We start from the raw sequence: 22,568 nt of genomic DNA, 5'->3' as shown, positions 1-22,568 counted from the left end.
GAGATCTCGCGAGATTTCCGGCCAATGAAATGCGGGCCGGGCCGAGCCTAGCCTGAAGCGCCATTTTGCGTTGGGGCCGCGTCAGGAGGGAGACGGTGTCAGCCTACGGGCCTGTCGCCGCCGTGACGGCTCGGCTGTGGGGGTGGGGCCGTAGCCGGCTCCGTGTGAGGCCCGAGGGGCGGAGGCGAGACTCCCCGAGCCTGTGTCGGTGGGGGGTAGCACGGGGGGACTGGGGGGGGCCGGGGCCTTGTTCAGGGAAGTCCCGCGCTGAATTGGAGAGACCCGGGTCCCGGCTCTGCCCCAGCCCGGCTGCGCTTCCCTGTGCCCGGGGGGGAAGTGCCTGGCTCGCTGCGGCGGCGTGGGGCGCTCAGCGCCGAGGCTAACGGGGGCCTGGCGGTTCCTGCGGCAGAGAAGCCCGGAGCCCTTTCCCCGGGCGAAAGCCTGGCCGTGGTGACGTTATTTGTGCCCTGTCCCCTTCTGGTAGCGAGCGGGGTTCTGCACCCTGGCAGCTGCTGAAAAACCAGAGCTCGCTGCAGGGGCCTTGGGCTCGGGCCCTTCCACCACTGCAGCATGTGTCAGCAGTTACTACTGAGACTGGTAATGTGGGCAAACAAATGGTGTCTAGCGTAAACAGGGCCACATCATCCAAAGCCATCAGCATAATCGGCACGCAGGGACCCTCAGTGAAAGGGGGGAAAAGTGCATCTGTAGTCCACTGAGAATCAGCTTCAGTTAAACAGCAACAGCTGTTGCGGTTATAGGCATAGGTGTAAACTTCCACAATAAGGGAAAAGCTTAGTGTCCTATAGATGGCAACCTAATGCCATTCACCTGCAGTGTCTCCTCCCCCCCAGCCATTTTAAAAAAGGGGAAGGGATAGCTCAGTGGTTTGAGCATTGGCCTGCTAAACCCAGGGTTGTGAGTTCAATCCTTGAGGGGGCCACTTAGGGATCTGGGGCAAAATCAGTACTTGGTCCTGCTAGTGAAGGCAGGGGGCTGGACTTGATGACCTTTCAAGGTCCCTTCCAGTTCTAAGAGATGGGATATCTCCATTAAAAAAAAAAAAAGGGGGGGGGGGGAGAACTCATCCATTTGGCTCCGGTAAGAAGCTATATCACAGAGGTTATATTGTTACATCCAGTTTGAAGTATTTGCCTTTTTCTGGGGGCAGAGAAGATTATCTGGGTAATGAAATTCTTTAGTTTTTCTCTTTTAGAGCACCGATTAATGCAAGGATAGGGATATGTTACCCATACAAAGTAAAGGTCATATTTCTGCTAGGGAATTCTGAATTCTTCAGCGGTTTTTTTTGCACGAAACTGAAGCTGAACATTAAAGGTGGTAGACTGTGTTTTTTCTGAAGTTAGCTTTGTTTTTCATAGACTTTATCCAAGGCATAATTCCTGAAATTAGTATCAAAATTGGTAGTACTTGTTGAGTATCTGATGTGTATGAAAACCTTAACTTCTGTATGCACTTTAATTTGGGTTAACAGTTTTGGAATAGAACAATCCCTAAACTCAACCAAAATATAGGATTAACTTTCCCATAGTCTGGCAGGTTAAACACCAGTATGTTTATTATGAAAGGGCAAATAGTACAAGAAGATATTTCACAGATGACAGGGTAGGAAAGAAAAAGCTTAGACTTTACCTCGATTCAGAGTAATTCAGATTATCAAAAAAGTCATACATTCAGAGTAGCTATAGTTTGTGTAACACAGTATCTTCCTGATCTCTGCTGCTAGGTTAGAGGGCCAAATTCTGCTCATGCATGTCAGTGGCGAGTACTCTCATAAATCAGGCAAATAGATTTTATATATATATAAAAAATAGCAAGCCAATTATAAGCAATTAATTGGTAGTCTCTAGTAGTGATATTTTCATAAAGCAGGCAAATGATTTCAAAAAGAGCACATTAGATTCTTCAGACAAATGCAAACAAGGTTACCCAAATGTGTAATGCAAGTGCACAGAGAATTATGTTTGGTATAAAAAAAGTTAAAGCTAAATGAAGTTTCAGGCAAGCAGAGAACAAGAAATTGCCTCAGGCACTTTAAACAAAACAAAAAAAATCTTTAGAAACATTAAAAAAAAGTTAATGTACTTTGCACTTATGGACTTCAGGTTTTGCTTGCTTTAAGAAGGGTTTCCCCATGTTCTTATCCCATTAAACTTCAATTCCATAGAAGGGTTCAGATGCATGGAGCAACTAGCATGTTCCTTAAGAGTTCTTCTGTGGAACTTTTATTGTTACCTAGAAAGAATAATATGGGTTAGTTTCCTATATTTGAAGTGTTATTTATAAGATTCACTTTGTTCCCTTCCCATTGCTCGAGTATAAATACCACAGAAATTAGAACTGGAAGAGACATTAGGTCATCCCTGTTACTGATTATTCCCTGTGGCTCACTCATCCTCTATACTCTAGTTTTAAGTGCACCATGTGGTGGGTTTTTACCACAATTTTACAGTTAAACAGAGCTCACTTTTCTGGACTTTCAGTTTAGTAGTTTCCTTTCTTCTAATATCACACATGTGAAGGCATGGATTCAATCTTCATTTGGATGGAAGAGTGGCACTTAAATAGTCAGCACTGCTTGGAGGTCTCCCATTCCAGGAACAAACTACACTCCAACTATTAAGTGGCTGATATTCAAGTTTCTAGGCAGCACATGTTCTTCAGAAATGCAGGCTTAATTTCTTTCCCAAATGAGTTCATTACTAGCCCATTCATTCTTTACAATCAAATGCACTTAAAACGGGGGGGATTCTAAGAGGTTTCTTGAAGATAGTGTTCAGTGGGGCAATAAACTGGAAGTTAGAATAGAACCAGGATGCCTCAGTTCTGCCATTGCCTCACTGAGATTTTGAGCAAGTCACGCATCCTCATTTTACAGGTGAGGAAACCTGAGGCAGAGGTTGGCTGTCCTACCTCACAGAGGTATGTGAAGTTTATTTACCATTTGTGAAGTGCTCGGGCATTCTCTAATGAAACATGCTAAGCAAGTGCCACACGTTGTGTTATTTTAGAAGCATAAAATTCAGAGCTACAAGAATTAAAACAAAGTGATAAATGAAAAGAGGACGGTTCGTGACCCTGAATGCTGAGGGCCAACTTCATTCTTCTGGCAGGCTTGTGTCAAAAGGTACAAAGCCCAGACCTCTAGTGTTTTCCTCTGGCGCGCTTTGATACTCACAGTTTTCACTTCTGTATATGCCTCCAGGCCATATTCCCCCAACTCTCGCCCATTCCCAGATGCTTTGTACCCACCAAATGGGGCCTGAGCTCCAAACACATCATAACAGTTTATCCTGGAATGGAAATCGAACCTTAGAAGCAGTTTGTCGCTCCAGAGCATCTACAGTACCAAGGCCTTTCCATGAAAGTCTCCATGATTAAGAGATGAACATTTCCTCAGATTCAGTTACAGCAAGTAGTCCACATCTACAAAGATTCTCTCCCACATACCACCCTTTTGGTCAAGCAGATCCAGAGGAGGCACAATTCAGCATCCATCAGAGAGTCAGGCGGGAAGGGTATGTGTATGGGGGGGTGGAAATAAGGTACAACGATCGCTCCTCTGCTGGTTGAATACTAACCTCACCCCCACTGACCCAAACATCAAGACAGAGTCAGGTATTCAATTCAGGTCTCCTGTCAGCACACCAAGCATTGAGGCTGCCTCTATCTGGCCACCTTTAAATACTGACTACCTGCTTACTCCATGCCATTTCTAGAAGGGAAAGCGAGATGCTGGCGTTCCAGAATTTTCACTAGATTCCAGTTTGTTTCTACAATACAGTTCAAGACATTTTGACTTTTAAACTAAAAGCCCTGACTACCTTAGCCACACCGCTCTTTTTGTATTGTGCTGCAGCAGCCAAGACAGCACAAACCGCTCTGCTTACCTAACAGCTTCTAAATTCAAGTGGTAGAGGGCTGGGAGTTGGCAAGGTCCTGCTCCCCCCTTGTATCTTCTGACCTAATCCTGTTCTTCCATCCCACCCACCAAGCCTCCGTCTACTCTTCAAGGCTCATCTGTTTGCACAGATTTTGCCAGAGGAAGGTTGGGGATTTTATTAGTGTTTGAGACTTTTGACATTTGGTTTGGTTTTTAGTTTTGTACCTGTACCCGAGGTGTGTAATAAAACACAGTTTATACATTTAATGAAGGAGGCAGCTTGAATGAGAAAGCCACAGCTTTTAAAAAAAACTCAGGGGAAGGATTTGGCAATAGAGATCCTGTGTGTAGAAGACTCTTACCAGACAGTTCCAGCCCGCAATGCCTGGGACACGTAGTTTGCTTTGTCAAGATCCTTCGTGAAGACTGCTGCTGCCAGACCATACTTGGAGTTATTTGCTCTCTCAATGACTTCCTCAATGGTTTTGAACTTCAAGAGCTGCATAACTGGCCCAAATATCTGTGAAATCAAAACAGAGCATATTAAAAAACAAACAAACAAAAAAAACACATGGTCTAGCCCAGGGGTAGGCATAAGGTGACCAGATGGGATGAAGAAAATATCGGGACACATGGGGGGGAAAGAGTCCCACCGGCGGAAGAAAAAAAAAAAAAATATCGGGACAAATTGCGTCCTGACCAAACATCGGTCAGGACACAGGACAAACGCCTAAATATCGGGACAGTCCCAATTTTATCGGGACGTCAGGTCACCCTAGGTAGGCAACCTATGGCAAGTGAGCTGATTTTCTGTGGCACTCACACTGCCCGGGTCCTGGCCACCGGTCCGAGGAGCTCTGCATTTTAATTTAATTTTAAATGAAGCTTCTTAAACATTTATTTTACATACAACAATAGTTTAGTTATATATTATAGACTTCTAGAAAGAGACCTTCTAAAAACGTTAAAATGTATTCCTGGCACGCAAAACCTTAAATTAAAGTGAATAAATGAAGACTCGGCACACCACTTCTGAAAGGTTGCCAACCCCTGGTCTAGCCTATAGCTGCAACAAAAGTTACAGTCTTGATGCAGAAACTACTAGGTGAGGTTCTCTGGCCTGTATTATGCAGGAAGTCAGACTAAATTATCACACTGGTCCCTTCTAGCCTTATAAATCTAAATGAAAAACATTTCTGGATGATGGTTTGTCCATTTTTCTTCTGATTCTAGCAAGAGTTAGAGTTCAGATAACAATTTATGGAATTCTGTTACTTGTAGTCCCTAGCATCAGGAGATAAAACAAAAAAGAAAGACGACACTTAGCAGAAAGTTAGAGAAAAGAGATTTACAAATCAGTTGTTCTGACCTCCTCTGTAGCAATGGTCATGTTGTCCTGCACATCTCCAAAGATGGTCGGCTGGATGAAATAGCCCCTGTCTGCAGCAGGATTGCCACCACAAAGCAGTTTGGCTCCTTCCTGCTTCCCAGTGCTGATGTAGCCAAGGATCTTCTTAAACTGCTCTTCATCTACCTAAGATCAAAAAGAATAGCGATAGGTCAGTTTGATCCTTAAGGAGAGAGAAAAGGATTCCACCACATTCTGGTCTATATACACCAGTTCTTTATATGGAATTAGGAAGGCGTGAATAGAACAACAATGCTGCATTTAGACAGATTCCTAAGCCAGTCTGCAAGGGCAGAAATTGCTGTATCTAATAGTTTCAGATGGAGTATTTTGAGGTCAAAATGATTATCTAAGCCAGTTCATTCATCCCCATTTCATTTAGATAACGGGCAACAGTTAACGCAAGTTAGGCATGTGAGTGCCAAGTACCTTCTAGCCTACTGGTTCATGGATACAGTGTCAAGTTTCAATGCACAATCAAGTAGCATCTCAAGAGAAGGAAAACTGAAGCTTCATGCTCTCACCTGAGGTCCCTGTTCAGTTTGAGAGTCAAACGGGTTTCCAACCACCCTGGACTTGGCTCTCTCAATGCTTCTCTCTACAAACTCATGATACACATCTTCTTGGACATACGTCCGGGATCCAGCACAGCAGCACTGGCCTTGGTTGAAGAATAGGGCAAAGTGGGCTTGCTCAACAGCCCAGTCCACTAGGAAAGAGATGGCAAAAATTCAACAAATGGCCTAGGGGAGAATCTTCCTCATGCCAACTGCAAGAACGTCGGGGTTATGAACTCCCGTCCACTCAAGTCACTTCATATGGAAGGTTCTACTGCTCTTATAGCAAGGGTGTGAATGTGGATCTACATGCTGAAAAAGTCTTTATTTAGATCAAATTCTACCCAAACTGCAGTGTCTATTAGAAATTAAACAAATCTGAAAAGTTGTTGCGGATCCAGCAAAGTTTCCTTCCCCCACCACCACTTACAGAGCATGCCAGTTTCGTGGCTCAAGTGAGAGGTGCACGCACACACGCAAATCCACATGGAAGAGAAATAGGAGAGAGAACTAAGAAAAAATGCAAGAGGTTAGAAAGAGGCAGGCACAGCAGTGTAGCAAAACCTAATGGAGGAAAGAATGGGAGGAAACACTACCCAAAAGAATGAGTAAAAGATGTGAGAGGTCTGCAGGAAAACAACAAAGAAGTGTAATTTGTGGGTAAATTAGTTCCCCCATCCCCACCCACGCCCTCTATTGTTTTGTGAGGAAATGCTGATACACCATTTTGGCTGCCTCATTGTGTGTAAGATACACCTCCCAAGATGCACTGTGTACTCTGTAAGACACTAGCCAGGTGGCGCCGTCAACAGGAATCCAGAGTGTCCCTCGGTATAAGAGCTTATGTGGGAAACACTGTTAGAACCTTCCAGCCTTTCCCAAATCCTGGCTGCAAAAAGCCATCCTGAGAGCTACAATTCAAACACTGCACTGAGCCGGTGCTTACTGTCAGCATCAGACATGATGATATTTGGGCTCTTCCCGCCAAGCTCCAGCGTCACTCTCTTCAGGTTACTCTCTGCTGCAGCCTTCTGGATCAGATGCCCAACCTGTATCGGAAGGAGCAGAATCAAGATTAGGAAATAAACACCTCTCAGCTAGGGTTTCCCAAATGATTAGTGGATGGAAGGTTCCATGTGGGTTGTGGAGGCCCTGGGAGGTGGGGGGTTAGAGAGCAAGCCTGCTCTGCACTCACCCCAAAGCAGCAACTCCTGTCACGATGGAGGGAGTGGCTGGGCCAAATTTGAGTGAATGGCACTTCAACCCGTGCACCACAACGCCCAGAGCGAGGAGCTGGGCCCAGCCCCGTGGGGTTAAGTGCAGGGCCAGCTCACTCTCCAAACCAAACGCACCCCTCCCCCCCACTTCAGGGCCTTCCCTCCGTCCTGGGATTAGGGTTGTGGTGCCAGGACAGAAGGTGCTGAGGTGGGAGATCGGAGCCTTCTTGGTGGGGCAAGGAGGAGGCGGTGGCAGTGGTGAAGGATGTTGGCCTATGATTTCCCCCCCAAAATTTGGACCCTGGGGGTCACACACAAAAAAAAGAGAGACAAAATACAGTTGGTGGGTCACCTTACTAAAAAGTTTATGAACCACTGTACTAAGCAACTCTTATAGCTGCTCTGTGTTACTCTGATGCTCTCGGGCATTGCAGTGAAGGGTCTGATTTTGTCCTAATGCTTTTCAAGCAGCTAGTGCAAGGACATACACGATAAGAGCCATGTTGTTGTACTCCACTCTGATTTCATTAAGGAAGGCTAGGCGGTAACAAAAATCAACAGTAATGACAGACATCAGAACCTCTGACCAAGCAGAGCTGGACACAGATGTACAGCTTGTGTGGATTTGATTTGAGAGAGACATACAGAATTTAAAATCAGTGTGTTGTGTATCTCCCAGCATCCTAGATATTTCAGCACCTGCTAGAGTTTATTGCGTCACCTGGCTGGGTTACTGGTGTTAGGTATCTGTCAGCGGTTTCCTTATAATCCCTTCATTGTCTGCATTTTAGCTGAATCATTGAAGTCTGCACAGAGATTAAACTTCACCTACAAAGAAGCAGCCCAAAGGCAAACTTCTTTAAGAAGAACCATTCCAAAAAGACCATCTGAACAGAGTAAGGCTTAGTTTGGTTACAAATCACTCATGGTGCTTAAAGACAGCTGTGTTTTTAAAACTAAGGCAAAACAGTTTTTTAGCGTTTGATACAGAACATAAATTTTACACAGGCCACCTACACAAGACTGTTGACAGAGATGCAGACCTGCCGCGTCTTACCTCAGTGGAGCCAGTGAAGGCCACTTTATCTACTTCCATGTGGGAGGCAATGGCAGCCCCTGCAGTGGGCCCATAGCCGGGAACAATATTAACCACCCCTGGTGGGAATCCAGCCTGTAAGTTCACCAGCCAAAGAAAACTGATGTTACTTTATTATTCCCTTTACAAATCAAGAGGATCCGTAGCCCTGTCAGTCACACCAACCTCCAATACCCTGCCCCCCAAAAAACAGAGCTCCTCTCCACTTCACTCACATCCTCCAGGCTGCAGCATTTAAGGACTTTGCTAGACCACAGACACCTGCCTCCAGTAGCTTAAAGCCAGATTGCCAGTTTAGGTGACCCCTGGCTAACTTAAAGGGACAGCATTCATTTAAGTTTGTTTTGGTTAGTTAGCCCACTGAAGTCCATTGAAAACTCCATCCCAATTCTAAAGCAGCATCTTCTGTATCTGCCGGGGAGAAGGGCAGGGACAGAAATGACATCTGGTTAGTCTAGGTGCTGGAATTTGTTTAAAAAACCCAAAACACGTTTTTCCTCTTCAGCCATGGCAACTTTTTGCTCTGGCTGTTCCTCCACCACCATGGCCCCTGCCTTATATAGGTTCCTGTAACCCACTCTGTGTTGCTGTGTGGTCATAGCACATTGCACAACCACAGATGGAAGTATAAGTGGAAGGTTAAGTCAGAACCAGCTTTTTCTCTCACCTCTTTGATCAGACTGGCCACATAAAGAGCTGTCAGGGGTGTTTGCTCAGCCACTTTCATCACAACCACATTCCCAGTGGCCAAGGCGGGCCCGATTTTCCACGCCTGCATCAGAAGTGGGAAATTCCACTGCAAGACACAAGGAAACCTTCTTGACTACATTTGAAAATACTGACTCTCCATTTGAATTCATTGGAGAGATGAATAAGGGTCTGACAGATCCCCAGCTTCTGTAGTTGGTTCATCTCCACTGAAGTCACTTTCACCAGCTGTGGATCCAACCCTGTATTTGTCTCCCTTTCCATCTCTGCCTTACTAACACCCTGGATTATAAATGTGTGGTTCCTTTCACTATCTCTGCCCTTGGTTCATGCGCTGGTAAGAGGGAACTGCAGAAGTTTAAGTTTTGATACAAAAAAAGTTAAAGCCTTTTCATTGACACTTAAAACAACTTCCTGAAAACTTACTTAAATGATTCTACATTATGGGCCTGACCTCTGGCCTTGTCTCTTAGAAGTTTTTATTCATTTCATTACTTATTAATATGTAAATCACACACCCCATCACAGGATCCAAGCATCTCAAAAATGGATGAGTTTAGTCTTAACACCCCAGTGAGGTATTATTCCCATGTTACAGATGTGGAATGGAGCCACAGAGATTAAGCAAGTTGTCCCAGGTCACACTGTCTGTAGCAGAGCTAAGAACAGACCCCAAAACTCCACATCCCAGTCAAGTGCAGAAACCTCAAGGCCGTCCTTCCTGGGATATACTAGACATGGGTGCAGCATTAACTGCAAATACCTGCATGGCTCATCCGATGGGGGCCAAGAAGTAGAAGATTAAGTTAAATTCCCATAGCTAGAGTTGACTGAACAGGAGAGCTGTTCACTCACTTCTGGAGACTATCAAATAGTTAGGAACAAAAACAGAGGAGATTAGTACATAGAGTGAAGAGCTGGGTCTCTGCCTCTCAAGATATGCTATTTTTAAATGAGTGACGTATTTTGGGGGATGTCTATTTACAAAAGTTATGTCTAACTTGAAAGTTGTAATCTTAACTGTTGGAAACCAGGCCTCTTCTAATCGCCCATGAGATGGTTTGAAACATTGATAGTGGAGTGTCTGCAAGAGCTTGATTATGAAAAAGTTCATGCTAAACTCGCTAACAGATTAAGATTCCAGAATTAAAGGTTTACATCCAATTCCTGCTCATTAGTAGACACACAAGCACAGTGCATCACAACCATGTCTGATCTCTAGCAAGGTAATAGTTACACACTATTTTATGTCCACAGCAATTCATAGAAATAAGATTAAATACAAATGAAGTTGCATCAGATCTGAGCTATAAGTGTAAATGAGGTACTTGCAGTAAAGAGGGTTCGAATTCTCTCATTCACAGCTGGATGCACAGAGTCGGATTGACAATTACATCAAGTCTGCTTCATCACTGCCAGAGCAACGTAAAGGGCTACTAAGCGTAATTTCCCTCAGTATTAAAGCGAAATCGTGCCTCGCAGAGGCCAGAAACTTGCATTTTAATGTTACTCTCTATGCCAAGGTACATTTCTGTAGGCCCATGATACATTTTACTTACCGGGATGATCTGTCCACAGATCCCTACTGGCTCATGTCTTGTGTAACTGAAGAAGTCTCCATCTAGGGGAATGGTTTTTCCATGACATTTGTCAGCCCAGCCAGCGTAGTACCTGACAATCACATTGTTTTAGTCATTGGTTTAGGACAACAAGTCTCCCACTTAGGAATAAGAGTGAACTTTTTTTGACATCTCAGGCAGGGATTCAGACTCTGACCCTGTGGCAATAAGAGGGAACTACAGAGGCGTCGCCCCGCATGACCTAATATAACCGTGCCTGAGACACGAATTGACGCATGACGCACATGTGGGTCAACAGACTCTGCTACAAAAAATCTCCTGGCTCCAGCACATGGCACGCATGTGCACCCATATTTGGAATACACATAGGGACCACGACTCAAAGAAGAATGTTTCTCAAACACGGATTTTAAAAGGGACCTGAATGGAAAGCCACAACATTGCTAAGAGCCTCAGGTCACCTGAAATCACTTTTTTTTTTTTTTTTTAAATATACGGCGCATTAGGGTTGAGCGAGAGCCCCTTCAAAGCAGTCTAAGCTCAGTACTCACTGCAAGCTTTACAGGGTACAGGCCTTATTTCGCTCCCAGAGTGGGCATGCCCACCTATGTGACTATGTAAACCCATTAGTCCAGCATGGGGTTTTTTTTTGATAGGCAAGTCAAATATCATTGACATTCCTTGGTTCCTTATCACTTGGTTCCTTATCACTTGGTTCCTTATCACTTGGCAGAGCAGGTTGTGTGTTCCTCGGCTAATGATTTCATGAGCATCTGGCAAGGCTACTTTTAGCAACATGCATTCCGCTGAGCTATGCCACTGAGCTAAGTTCAGCTCAAAACTGGACAAGCCCCAAGGACAGGATTCTGCCAGTGTAAAATACTCATCACAGGAAGCCTCCACCCAGCACCTGAACATTGGCACATCTTCAGACGCCGGACTCACAGGTTGGTATTTTCCTTGCTTTATAGACAGCAAGTTGAATACAAACAGCAGAAACAGATTGTTTGGGTCTAGCCAGGACTCACAGCGGCCCATTACTCTTTACAATGTGTTTAACAAGTTCAGAGGTCTCAGATTTGCCAATAGCATCTTTCAGGGTTGGTATGTGGCTTTAGGAAGGCAGGATTTGGAGATGCGCGTTCCAGGGCCATACTGAGGAAGCAGCTGACTGCATTAACCTGGCTGAACTGATTAAAAGTGAGAGTCACTGGCTTGGGGTGCATTTCCCCTTGCCTCAGGCCATCAGGTCAGATCAAGTCTAACCAGCTAGCATGCTCAAATTACAGTAGCACCCAGACAGGAATTCCCACCACACAGCAACATTTGCAGATCTCCAGCTACCACAGATCAGCTGAATGCCAGACTTCATAGCACTTCACATGGACTTGCTCTTGTCATTGCATGAAGAAAACAAACTCCTACCTGATACATTTGGTTACCATGTCCAGATCCACTAAGTAGGCGATGGAATACGGTTTGCCATTATCCAGAGTTTCCAGCTCCTACAAAGAGAGTTACAAACTCCTATTTGAATAGTCCCAGCCCAAGGTGAGACGGACTCTGGGTTTGCTCTTTGACAGGTTCTGCATTTAGCTCTTCCTACCTAGCCCCAAATGCCCAACACTGTGAAGACTCCCTCCCTCTCCTTCCTTGCATGGGCTATGGCTCTTTTGAAGGGTAGAAGGGACTGATCCAAGGTCCTCTTCTCCCCTCTCCTAGGGCAGAGTATACTAACCCCACAGCTATTCCAAACTCCAGGCTGAAGACCTGAGCTGGATCACCCCATGCTGCAGCACACGGAGCTGTCAGACCATCAGACACCCCAAAAGACAGCCGAAGGTAGAGTCTGGACAGTCAGTTATTCCTTTCCCCACTAATGAGACAGAGCAGTGTAGTCGTGATCACTATCATCGTGCTTATGAGCGGTAGGGGAAGCAATGAGGCTGCAGGCCCTTGGCTGGGCCAGATGGGTTTGTTTCAGCAGTGTGCCGCGAGGCTTCAGTCAGTGAGACTCTTGGGATGAAAGTCTGCTCTCAGTAAAACCAGGCTAGCTCCCCCGTCTTTGACAGTGCAAGATTCAGAGCAGTGCAAGTGCAGGACTGGCCGAGAGGCTGCAAGGCCCTTCTAGCAGAGGTCACACCTGCTGCATGCTCAGAGCACTCAGTCCTGATGGAGAAAGAGCCTCTGGCGTCTGCCAGTTCAGAGGGTTCCAAGCCTGGGCCAGAGCTGCTACAGACAGGAACAAGCAGTCGGGTCCTTCCTTTGCTCTGACTGCAGGAATGGGTTGCCGGACATGAGGAGTGGCTTGTTTACCCTTCGTACCCCACAGAGCTGCCGTTAGTGCATGAGCTGCAACAGCCAGCTCCTCCCGCATGCAGCCAAGCGCACAAGCAGGCTCCCCTCCCCCGAGACCGCCGTATCCACCTCTGGCGACACTGCCCGAATCCTTCCCATACCCAGCTGAACCAGACCGGCAGTGCCCAGCAGACAGCTTTACTAGACTGCACCACCCCGGGGAGGACAGACAGTACATCCAGGGAGCACGATACGCACGGCCAGGTAAGCCCGATCTCTCTCAATCAGGTCAGCGAGGCGGTACAGCAGCTTCCCCCGGTGAGAGGCGTCCATCCGTCTCCAAGGCGAGCCCAGCTGGAAGGCTGCCTTGGCCGCCTGCACGGCCTTGTCCACATCCGCCTGAGGAGGAAACCAGACAGAGAGGCTGAGTGGACAGTGCTCCCCTCCCCCACCGCCTAATCTGAGGTTGTATGGAACAGGCCGCACTCAGAGGGAAAAAGAAATTAGAGAGGCTGGCGAGAAGTGGCCCAGGAGAAAGACCGAGGAAGCTGAAATGCAGCCTGCACTAGGAGTCAGGACTTTCTGGGTCCCTGGCGCATTCTCTAAACTGTACACTTAGTTTCTACACTAGGTCCCTGTGCCAGGTTAGTCCCCTGCTGTTTGCCTTGGGGTTAATACTGACCTGTCTCCCAGGGCAGTGGGAGGCTGAGTACTGTGTGTAGCAGCGCTGTACTCCGAGTCATGGCATAGGCAGGGGGACAAAACCTTGTGTGTCTCATCACATACGTATGTTAGACGGGAAACTGGGATCCGTCCTCTGCCCTAATGCAGAGAGATGCTGGGCAAGGCCTCGTTGGTGGAAGGGCTGACACTCAGGAGCCAGCAGCCATGCAGTCTGGCCACCTTTGCCCTCGCCGGAAGGAGAGACGGTCTCCTGTGTCAATGTCTTGGACGACAGGATGGTAGGTGCCAGCCTGTTCTGATTCCCCCCCTTTGGCTCAGTTGAAGGGAGTGGTGGAGAGGCTGCAAAAGTCCCATCCTCAGAGCTGGATAATCCCACATCAGCACTGCCAAACACTGGCGTTACAGTGGATAAGTCAAAGCCAATGATTTATTCATGAACTTCATGCAACTAAAAGAAACCCTCCCCCTTCAAAATACAGCTGCCAGCACTGGCTAAGAAGGTCGCTGGATTGTGGGAGGGAACAGAACGTCCATCCCAGTGACACCAGAGAGCTCCTGTTATCGCCTTGATAAGATCAGGTGGCATCTTTCATACACGGAAAACCCAACCCTGCCGTCAGCCGAGCCTCTGCAGGCGGATTCCAGCTTGTGTGCGTTTCACAGAGTCACTGTTTGTCAACCCAGCTGTAGCCTGCCCAGCACTGCATGCTGCATCCGGAGAGAACGTTATGCAATTATATTTGAAAAGAATGGGTGTATAGGGCTGAGCAAACATCCCCACATAAAGGCGACTATCCTGGGGAAAGCCAAGCATGTTTACACAAGGCATATTTCAGCGGCAGTATCTGCTGAGCTAATATTTACTTTAGATCCTCTGGCGACACAGGACAAGGGCGGGGGGTGTGACTTCTGAACTCTCTAGTTGGATTTGTTTTTTTTTTTTAATTAAATTAAATTATTGGAGATATCCTATCTCCTAGAACTGGAAGGGACCTTGAAAGGTCATCGAGTCCAGCCCCCTGCCTTCACTAGCAGGACCAAGTACTGATCTTGCCCCAGATCCCTAAATGGCCCCCTCAAGGACTGAACTCACAACCCTGGGTTTAGCAGGCCAATGCTCAAACCACTAGGTTTAGCATGGCTGATTCAATTTAGAATCCAGTATCTCTCTATTTTATGGTGTTTATTGTTTCTAGTCAGTTCCCATTTTTGGCATATGAAGCGGATTACCAGGGAATGCAGAAATCCGAGTGATTTCCTCCCCCTCCTCCGAACAGCATAAATCGACCAGTTGAGAGAAGAAGGTTGGCCTTGTAGTTAAGGCACTGAATAGGGACTCAGGAGATCTGAGTTCAATCCTTGGCACTGCCTGGACTCCAAGTAACCTTGGGTGAGTCACTTCATCGGTCTGTGCCTCTGCCTTTGATTAGCAGGGCCGGCTCTGGCTTTTTTGCCGCCCCAGGCAAAAAAGCCTCCCACCATCCCCTGCCCCCCGGTGGGGAGCGCAGCAGGGGAGGGCACCGAGCCCGGCCGGGGCCCCGCTCTCCCCGGCCGGCCGGAGCGCCGCAGGGAGGGCGGCGAGCCCGGCCGGGGCCCCGCTCTCCCCGGCCGGCCGGAGCGCCGCAGGGAGGGCAGCGAGCCCGCTGCGGCTCCGCTCTCCCCAGGTGAACGCCGCCCCCCTCCAGGTGCCGCCCCAAGCACATGCTTGGTAGGCTGGTGCCTGGAGCTGGCCCTGTTGATTAGGAGCAGAGCTTTCCTATCTAGCTTTGCAACACTGACACTTTATATACAAAAAGCAACAGAGGGTCCTGTGGCACCTTTAAGACTAACCTTAAAGGTGCCACAGGACCCTCTGTTGCTTTTTACAGATTCAGACTAACACAGCTACCCCTCTGATACTTTATATACAGTAAATGTAGTAGTTTCCCATAACATGGAGTTCAGGCACTTGCAGGATAAAGAATAGAGAGCAAACATGTTTCTGGACAGGGGTTATAAAGAGACATGTACATGATCTCTTTTTATGCCATGATTTTGTAAGTCAATACCTATCAGTCTCTGAGATCTTATAAGGACAGCAGTTACCTTGTCTCCCTCAGCAACCTGGCAGATAACTTCCCCCGTTGCTGGGTTGACAGAAGGGAAGGTTTTCTTGCTGACTGCATCATGCCATTCATTGTTTATGAAAATCTGTAATTCAAAAAAAGAGAGAGAGACTTATGTATTCAGGCCCGAGAGTCATCTAACCTGGAAGCTCTATTGTTTGGTGCATGAAGCTGGAGGCACAGCTCTGCACCTTAAGCAGTTCAAATTAAATGTGTGTGGCTCTGCATATAATTTTTAACATGCAAAACACTAGAGAGTCATCGAAAAGCTACTTCCCACCAGGGCTTTCAAAAAGAAAACCCCTCGGACATGTGCCATGTGCAAAAGGTTTCTGAGGAGCAGTCATTAAGCCGTACACAGCTAATCTCACAGCATTTTGGATCAGGCAAAATTGCACGGGAAGGGAGGAATCCATAATCAAGCGTTGAGTCAGGACAGCATCAAAACCCCTCATTCTAGGGAGATAAACTGACCAGTGCATGATCCACAAGAGACACAGCTGCAGCCACTGGGACCCCATAACACCAGACTCCCTGTGCTAGACTCTGCCGTGGTAGGGTAGCCATTTGTGCAACTGTCCCATTTTGTAGACATCCCAGCCCACACATATCCCTTTGGGAGTGAGGCAGAGAACCCCTCCAGATCCCTGGATACCAGAACAATGAGTGTGGTATCTAGACTAGATCAATGGACAGACCTCACCCAGCCACCTCTGCCAGAGACCCCAGGGCATGCTTAGCCACTCCTCCTGCCCAGACAAGCTAGCGAGCAGAGGGAACAGCACCCACCGGAAAGACCTTCTGCTTATTGACAAAGGGCATCTTCCTTCCCTCCCCCCAGTTCTAAATATTTTGTGAAACTAGAGTAAATAGGGGCAGAGTGGGGCAGGTGACAAACAGAGCAAGACTCAAGCCACCAGGAAAGACAACAAAATATGCCCTTATTGACCCTGTTGTGCTTATCTATGTGCCTTCCAGTCCTACAATTCTATGCCCAGGCTAGGGCTCCAAGATATACACAAGGCAGCGCCTTAGCTTGTGTGTTTCCTCCTCCATCCTGGCCACCGTGACATTCAGATCAATCACTCCAGTCCAAAACGCAGCTACCAAGTTTTGCAACGGCTACCTATTCAACGGCATGATCTTACTCTTGCCCTGCGTACTGTATAGGAATAGGGCCGTATCCCTTTCAATAGGGAGTGCGCCCTCAGTTTTTCAGAAACCACCAGCCCTCTGCCAGAGCTGCAGCGTTTACACGTAGCTTGCACATTGCGTACAGTGAGTAGACACGGATATTTGGACCTCACTTGCCCATGTGGGTTCTTCGTATTATGTATGTTGTGTAACAAGCAAGAGACAACTCCTTCACCCTCCTGTTTGCCACACTCACTTGTTCTATCTTGTTTCAAATTAGACTAAGCTCCAGAGGGCAAGAACTGTGTCTACTCTGCTCGTCAGGGTGGATAAAAATCAAATTAAAAAAAAAAAATCAGATTTTTTTGATAAAATGCTTTTTGAGGAAAAAACCTGTCTAAAGAGAGTTTTAATTAAGATACATTAGAGCTCAAAGATATCTCATCATGGACTAGGGATTATGAATTCTAATTCTACAGTATGAGACAATATATTCATGTCATGTTTAAGAAAAGTTTTGTAAATGAGTTCCAATAGTTCATGGATTAGGGACCCAATTTTATGGAGTTCCACAGGCTTCTGTATAGATTATTTAGGTTAATCTTTCTATTTACCCAATGGGACTCAATGCTCAATCTAGAAGATCCCATCAGAGATGCTTAGTTTTGCAGTTCTCAGACTGTGGATTTGTGTCTCCAGAGGTAACATACTTGTTAACAGCAAACATATTTTTAAATAAATAATAAATAATTGAGATGAGAAATAACAGACCTAAACTCTATTGTCCCTCTGCAAATGTGTGTACACAGAGTCAATCCCTTACCTCTCTCTAACAGTGCAAAGTTTCAAAAAGTTCAATGAATAGAAGATTGTTGGGGGCGGAATAGATCTGGACTAGAAGAAGAAGTCTGGAGATAAATGTGAGAAGCGAGGGACATATGCTTGTTTTGTTAAAATATTATATGTTTGCTGTTGAAGAAAAAAAAATCCAGACTCCATAACGTTGTTTTAGTTAAATAAAACAATTTAAATGTCTGTCTGGTGATGTTCTCCTCCTGATACAGCATGGCAAGAAAATCCGCCAAATATTAATGATTAACCTGTTGAATTGGAGATATTTATGAAGTCATTGGGAAGTGAACTATCTGCTTCAATTACCTTTGGTAAATGAAATAACCAAACAATCATTCATTTTCTGATTTAGCTGTAAAACTAATCTGAAAAGTTTTCAAAATAAATCACTGTTTAAAAATGTATAGTGTGTACCTTCTAAAAATGAAACCTACATCTATCTCCGAGTTGTGAAGAATATGTATTAAGGTTATAACAACCAAGAATGCACTTTTGTGTAGAAAACCATGATTAAATCGAGTCTTCCTGATTTAAATCAAATCCACCCTGCTGCTCATACAGGAGGTAAAATAAACACAGGTAACACAATAGAACACCGCTCCTTATCAGGGCTTTTTACACATGACTGCAATACACGTTCTAGTCGCAGCTGTCTAGTTTATTAGATGCTTAACATCAGAGTTTGGGAGCTGATGCTGTTTTAAGCAAGGATACAACACTCCTCCCACTCCATTGCATTTCCCACACTTGCCAGTTTGCAGTGCGCTTCAGAGCTCGTTCCTTGGATCTCGATCTGCAGACTCAGCGTCATTTAGGCCTTAGTTTATAAACAATTTTTCCATACAAATTCCCCCTCCCCCCATGATTCCCATCAGAACTAGAGAAGAAAAGGGCTACACTACGGGAGGGAGTGGGGTCGACCTAAGATACGCAACTTCAGCTACGTGACTAGCGTAGCTGAAGTTGCGTATTTTAGGTCGACTTACCTGGCTGTGAGGACGGCGGCGAGTCGACCGCTGCCGCGCCACCGTCGACTCCGCTTCCGCCTCTTGCCCCGGTGGATTGCCGGAGTCGACGGCAGAGCCATCGAGGATCGATTTTATCGCGTCTTCACTAGACGCGATAAGTCGATCCCTAATAGATCGATTGCTACCTGCCAATCCGGTGGGTAGTGAAGACGTGCTCTAAACACAGACTCAGTTTGCATTTAGCCAGTGAGGACAGATTAATGCAACTCCTAATGACATTATAAAGCAAACTGGCACCTGGGCGCTTCAGTAGGTTGCCAGATTCAGGAATTACAGCCTTCATTTAGGAAGATTTCAGGATGTGTTTACTAGTGTACATCACTGAAGTCTCTCGATTCCCCCTCACTGCTCAGTTAGCAATGGCTACTGCTGTCCCTTCACACAATCTCCCCACCACTAGGGCAAGATTTTTCTCTACAGCTCCTGCCATCTGGAACAACCAAGTATTGCTAAGGACCCACTGTGGTCAGTTTCTGCCTCTTCCACTCTATCGTCATGTCTTTTCTAGACATTATTTTGCTATTCTGATGGGAGCATTACACAAAAGCCCCACTCAGGAGCCCGGCTGCACTGTGCTAGGCACTAGGGCCACAAACTATTCCAGACAGTCCCTGAGCTGAGGAGCTGTAAACGTTTTTTTTAAAAGGACAAAAATAAGTCCAGTTTCTCTCTGCTGTTACTGTAGCTTTGTCAGAGCGACATGGGATATAGTTTGCACGAAATACTCAACGCTAGCATAGCTGTCACATTAACTGAGGTGAGAGGTCTTTCAGAAGCCAAACGCAGGCACCCAAAGCAAAGTCTCAGTGCAAAGACCACAGCGCTTTTATCAGAGTGATGTTGCACAATAAGCGAAAGCAAGCAAATTCCCCTATAGAAGCAACTGATTCATATACAGTTGTTACTCAAAGGCAGTGACGCAGCAGTTGTAAGCTTGTATTTGTCCAGGGTTTCGTCACATTTCATTTTTCATCGTTAGAGCTGACCAAACAGCATTCCCTGAGATAACAGTGAAGGAAGAGTAGAAGATAGTCTAGGCAAAACAACATACCCAGGATGCATGCTAAATCCTAGCCAATGGATCGACTTGTTTTCGCTCTATTCATTTGCAATGGTGACAGCAATTGAGCTAAGAAGTGTAGAACCCAATGACAGTCGTGACTCAGCTTGAATTTACACACACACACACACACACACACACACACACACAACTTGCTTTATTGGCCAGATGCAGGAATTGACTGCATTGCTTGCGAAGGCCAATAGACTCTAAATTACTTGCATTAAGAACAGTTGCGATGGGTTCTTTTTGTTTTTTTAAAAGAATGTCTTGCAACAAAAGACACAGCATTTAAATGCTCTGCAGGCCTGTTCTGTTCGGCTTCCTGCTCACCACCAATAAAGAAGATGGTATTATTCGGACTGTATTTATATTTGCCTTGTAGCATTTACATGGAAAAAAAAGTCAAACTTCAGTATTAATGTAGTTTAATCTAATCTCAGGTGTTAAGAAAACAGGTGAGGAAGCTTTTAAAAGGAGGTTTGGCAGTGCCCGTTTATGTGACCAAATACAGATGCCTTGGTAAACAACATTAATCCATGAAGAATAAGCCGTTTTGGAGGGCGGTTAATCCAGAGTGCTGTGTGCTGTCATCTAGTTTTGTGGGGCAGAGTCTTTCCAGCACCGTGCAAAGAGATTATTTTGGAGTTTGTCTTTGTCACAGGAGGCAGGTTTCAGTTTGCTTTGCACTTGGTATTTGCACAACCCTTTGTGGAGGACAGGTTACAGAGACAAGCAAAGTCCTATGTAACCCTCCACTTGCAGCACTTTGGGAACTGACAGCACATAGGGACTTGCAAATTCGTTCCACCCGCCACACACCACAACGCAGATTGCAAATGCCAGGCCAGTACCATGGCCTTGTTTTTACTTTAAAAACAACCCCCACAATAAAGCAGCCGCTGCAGCCCAGAACAAAATGCAGCGAGTCCATTGCTTGCAGAGCGGACAGCCTGACCGTGAAGAGGGAACATTGCTGAGGGTTCTTTTTATTAAGAGGGTTGGTCCTATAGTAACTCAGTTTATTAGCAACTTTGGGTACACCATTTACTGCTGCAACAGAGGATTCTGCAGAGACAACGGTCTTAGCTGTAGGTGCGTGACACAGCTGGAGAGGCTGACGCCGCCTGACCAAGGAGATGAACCCTGGACCCTCCCATTAAATGTCTGATGCTCTACCAACGGAGCTAGGTCAATCTGCTTTGCCGTACGGCCCAGGTCACAAGGAGGGCAAACAACTTTTCAGGCCGTTTGATGCTCTTCTAGGGGCTGCGCTTTGAGCAGGAGCCCCAGCGCTGTCCTGTCCGCGCTCAGCATTGCGCTGGGGGCCCTGGGAGGGAGGCAAGGAGAAGAGAGAGGCCGCCAGGGGCGGTTGCTGGGGCCAAGCCTCCCAGGGGGAGACGGGGGTGGAAACGCCACTGCCCCCGCTCAGGCTGCGATGCCCGGCGGGGCCCCGCTGCTCGGCCAGCCCCGAGCCCGACCTCGGGCAGGGAGCCGTAGGGCCGGGGCCGGCTCCGCTCTCGCCAGGCATTACCCAGCCGCAGCCCCAGGGCAAGGGGAGCAGCGGGCAGGGATCCCCCCGGGCCCGAGCCCCTGCCCGTGCCAAGCTCGCTTCTGGGAGGGGGCGCTGGCTGCAGCCCAGCCCCGGCCGCTCGCGGCTGCAGGGCTCCCGTCCGGCCGCTCACAAGCCGCCCGGGCCGAGAGCGGGAGGGAGGGTCGGTGACGGCCCCGCGGGCTGCAGAGAAGCCGGGCCCCGCAGCCACCCCCTGCGCCGCGGGCCGGGACTCGAACCCCCCGGCCGGCCCGCCCGCTCCCTACCTTGTTGTAGGCGATCTCCGGGCGGGGGTTGGGGGCGGGGATGGCGGGGGCCGCGGCCGAGAAGGGGCTGGCGAGCTGGGCCGGAGCCGCCCGGCCCCACAGCCGGGAGCCCAGCGCGGCCGCACGCAGCATCCTGGCACTGGGGAGACGCAGGGCCATGGGGCGAGCCGCGGATGCAGCCACGGGGGGGGGCGCGGCCCGGGGGCGGGTCCGGGCCCCGGAGCACGTGGGCGCGGGGAGCTGGCTGCCCAGGCTCGGTAGCGGTCGCTCGGGCCTGGCGGGCTCCAGCGAGCTCCGTCCTGCCGCTCCCCGGCCCCGCTGTAGCCGCAGCAGCGCCAAGCTCGCCTGGCGAAGGGCGAACGGCCCCGGCCGGGCTCGCCTCTGCTGGCCCGCAGGCTAGCGCGGGGCTAAGGGGGCGGCTGCCCGTCCAAGCGCTTTGGACGCGTCGCCTCCGCTCATCCCCCCGCGGAGGGTCTGTCTGACCCGGGCAGGTCGGTGCCAGGTTTGCCAAGTGGGCACCGGCCACGTACTAGGTGATCAGAGAGCAAGTGTGAAAAATCCTGGGGGAATTAGGCGCCTATGTAAGAGAAAGCCCTGAAGATTGGGACTGCTGCCCCTCTGAAATCAGGACATCTGGACCCCCTAAGCCCAGGGGGCTGTGGCAGGAACCAGGATTTCATCTAATGCATCCCCTTGTGGTCCGTGTCTGTCTCTATATTCGTTACTTGTATGGTCCCCTCATCACTATAGCACCTGGGCACCACCCATCCTTTCATGTGTTAACACCCTTCTGAGTAGGGCAGTGCTCTTACGGTCCTACAGATGGGGAAACTGAGGCACAGAGAGGCCAACTGCCTGGTTTGCCCAAGGTCACACAGGGAGGCTGGGGTGGAGCAGGGAATTTAACCTACATCTCCCAAGTCTCAGGCTAGTGCCCTACCCCCTGGACCATCCTTCTTCATGTGCGTCTCTTGCACAATATTAATAGGTAGGACCTAATCCTGCTAGTTGTGTCCCACGGATGGACTCGCCTCCTCCCAAGCCCTATTGACTGCAACCAGGATCCCCGCCCAGGGGCCTGCCCAGGCCGAACAGCTCCACTCTGAGCCCCTGCCCACA

At 47.9% G+C, this 22,568-nt stretch overlaps 1 protein-coding gene across 1 annotated transcript; it reads right to left on the bottom strand.

Annotated features, from left to right (window-relative positions):
* Nucleotides 1-1,561: 1,561 nt before the first annotated feature.
* ALDH2 (aldehyde dehydrogenase 2 family member) lies at nt 1,562-21,646 on the bottom strand. Its single transcript, XM_054006365.1, has 13 exons — nt 21,450-21,646; nt 15,538-15,642; nt 13,027-13,167; nt 11,896-11,975; nt 10,450-10,561; nt 8,850-8,978; nt 8,144-8,257; nt 6,816-6,918; nt 5,837-6,021; nt 5,274-5,438; nt 4,267-4,424; nt 3,200-3,314; nt 1,562-2,256 (listed from the first exon to the last, which is right to left on the bottom strand). The coding sequence occupies exons 1-13, from the start codon at nt 21,606-21,608 to the stop codon at nt 2,224-2,226; spliced, it is 1,599 nt and encodes a 532-aa protein (XP_053862340.1). The 5' UTR covers nt 21,609-21,646; the 3' UTR covers nt 1,562-2,223.
* Nucleotides 21,647-22,568: the final 922 nt, after the last annotated feature.

This window comes from Malaclemys terrapin, chromosome 16 (genome assembly GCF_027887155.1).
Source record: "Malaclemys terrapin pileata isolate rMalTer1 chromosome 16, rMalTer1.hap1, whole genome shotgun sequence".
NCBI classification, from domain to species: domain Eukaryota; kingdom Metazoa; phylum Chordata; order Testudines; family Emydidae; genus Malaclemys; species Malaclemys terrapin.
Note: the sequence above shows the minus strand (reverse complement) of the source record. Positions and strands in the feature narration are given on the sequence as shown.

Excerpts from the sequence above, each read along its gene's own strand:
- ALDH2 (XM_054006365.1), bottom strand. The coding sequence starts at position 21,608 with ATGGCCCTGCGTCTCCCCAGTGCCAGGATGCTGCGTGCGGCCGCGCTG. Across the intron at positions 8,258-8,849 it reads TGGCCAGTCTGATCAAAGAG|GCTGGATTCCCACCAGGGGT; the intron begins GTGAGAGAAAAA and ends GTGAACTTACAG. Across the intron at positions 3,315-4,266 it reads TTGCGGGCTGGAACTGTCTG|GATAAACTGTTATGATGTGT; the intron begins GTAAGAGTCTTC and ends TTTCCATTCCAG.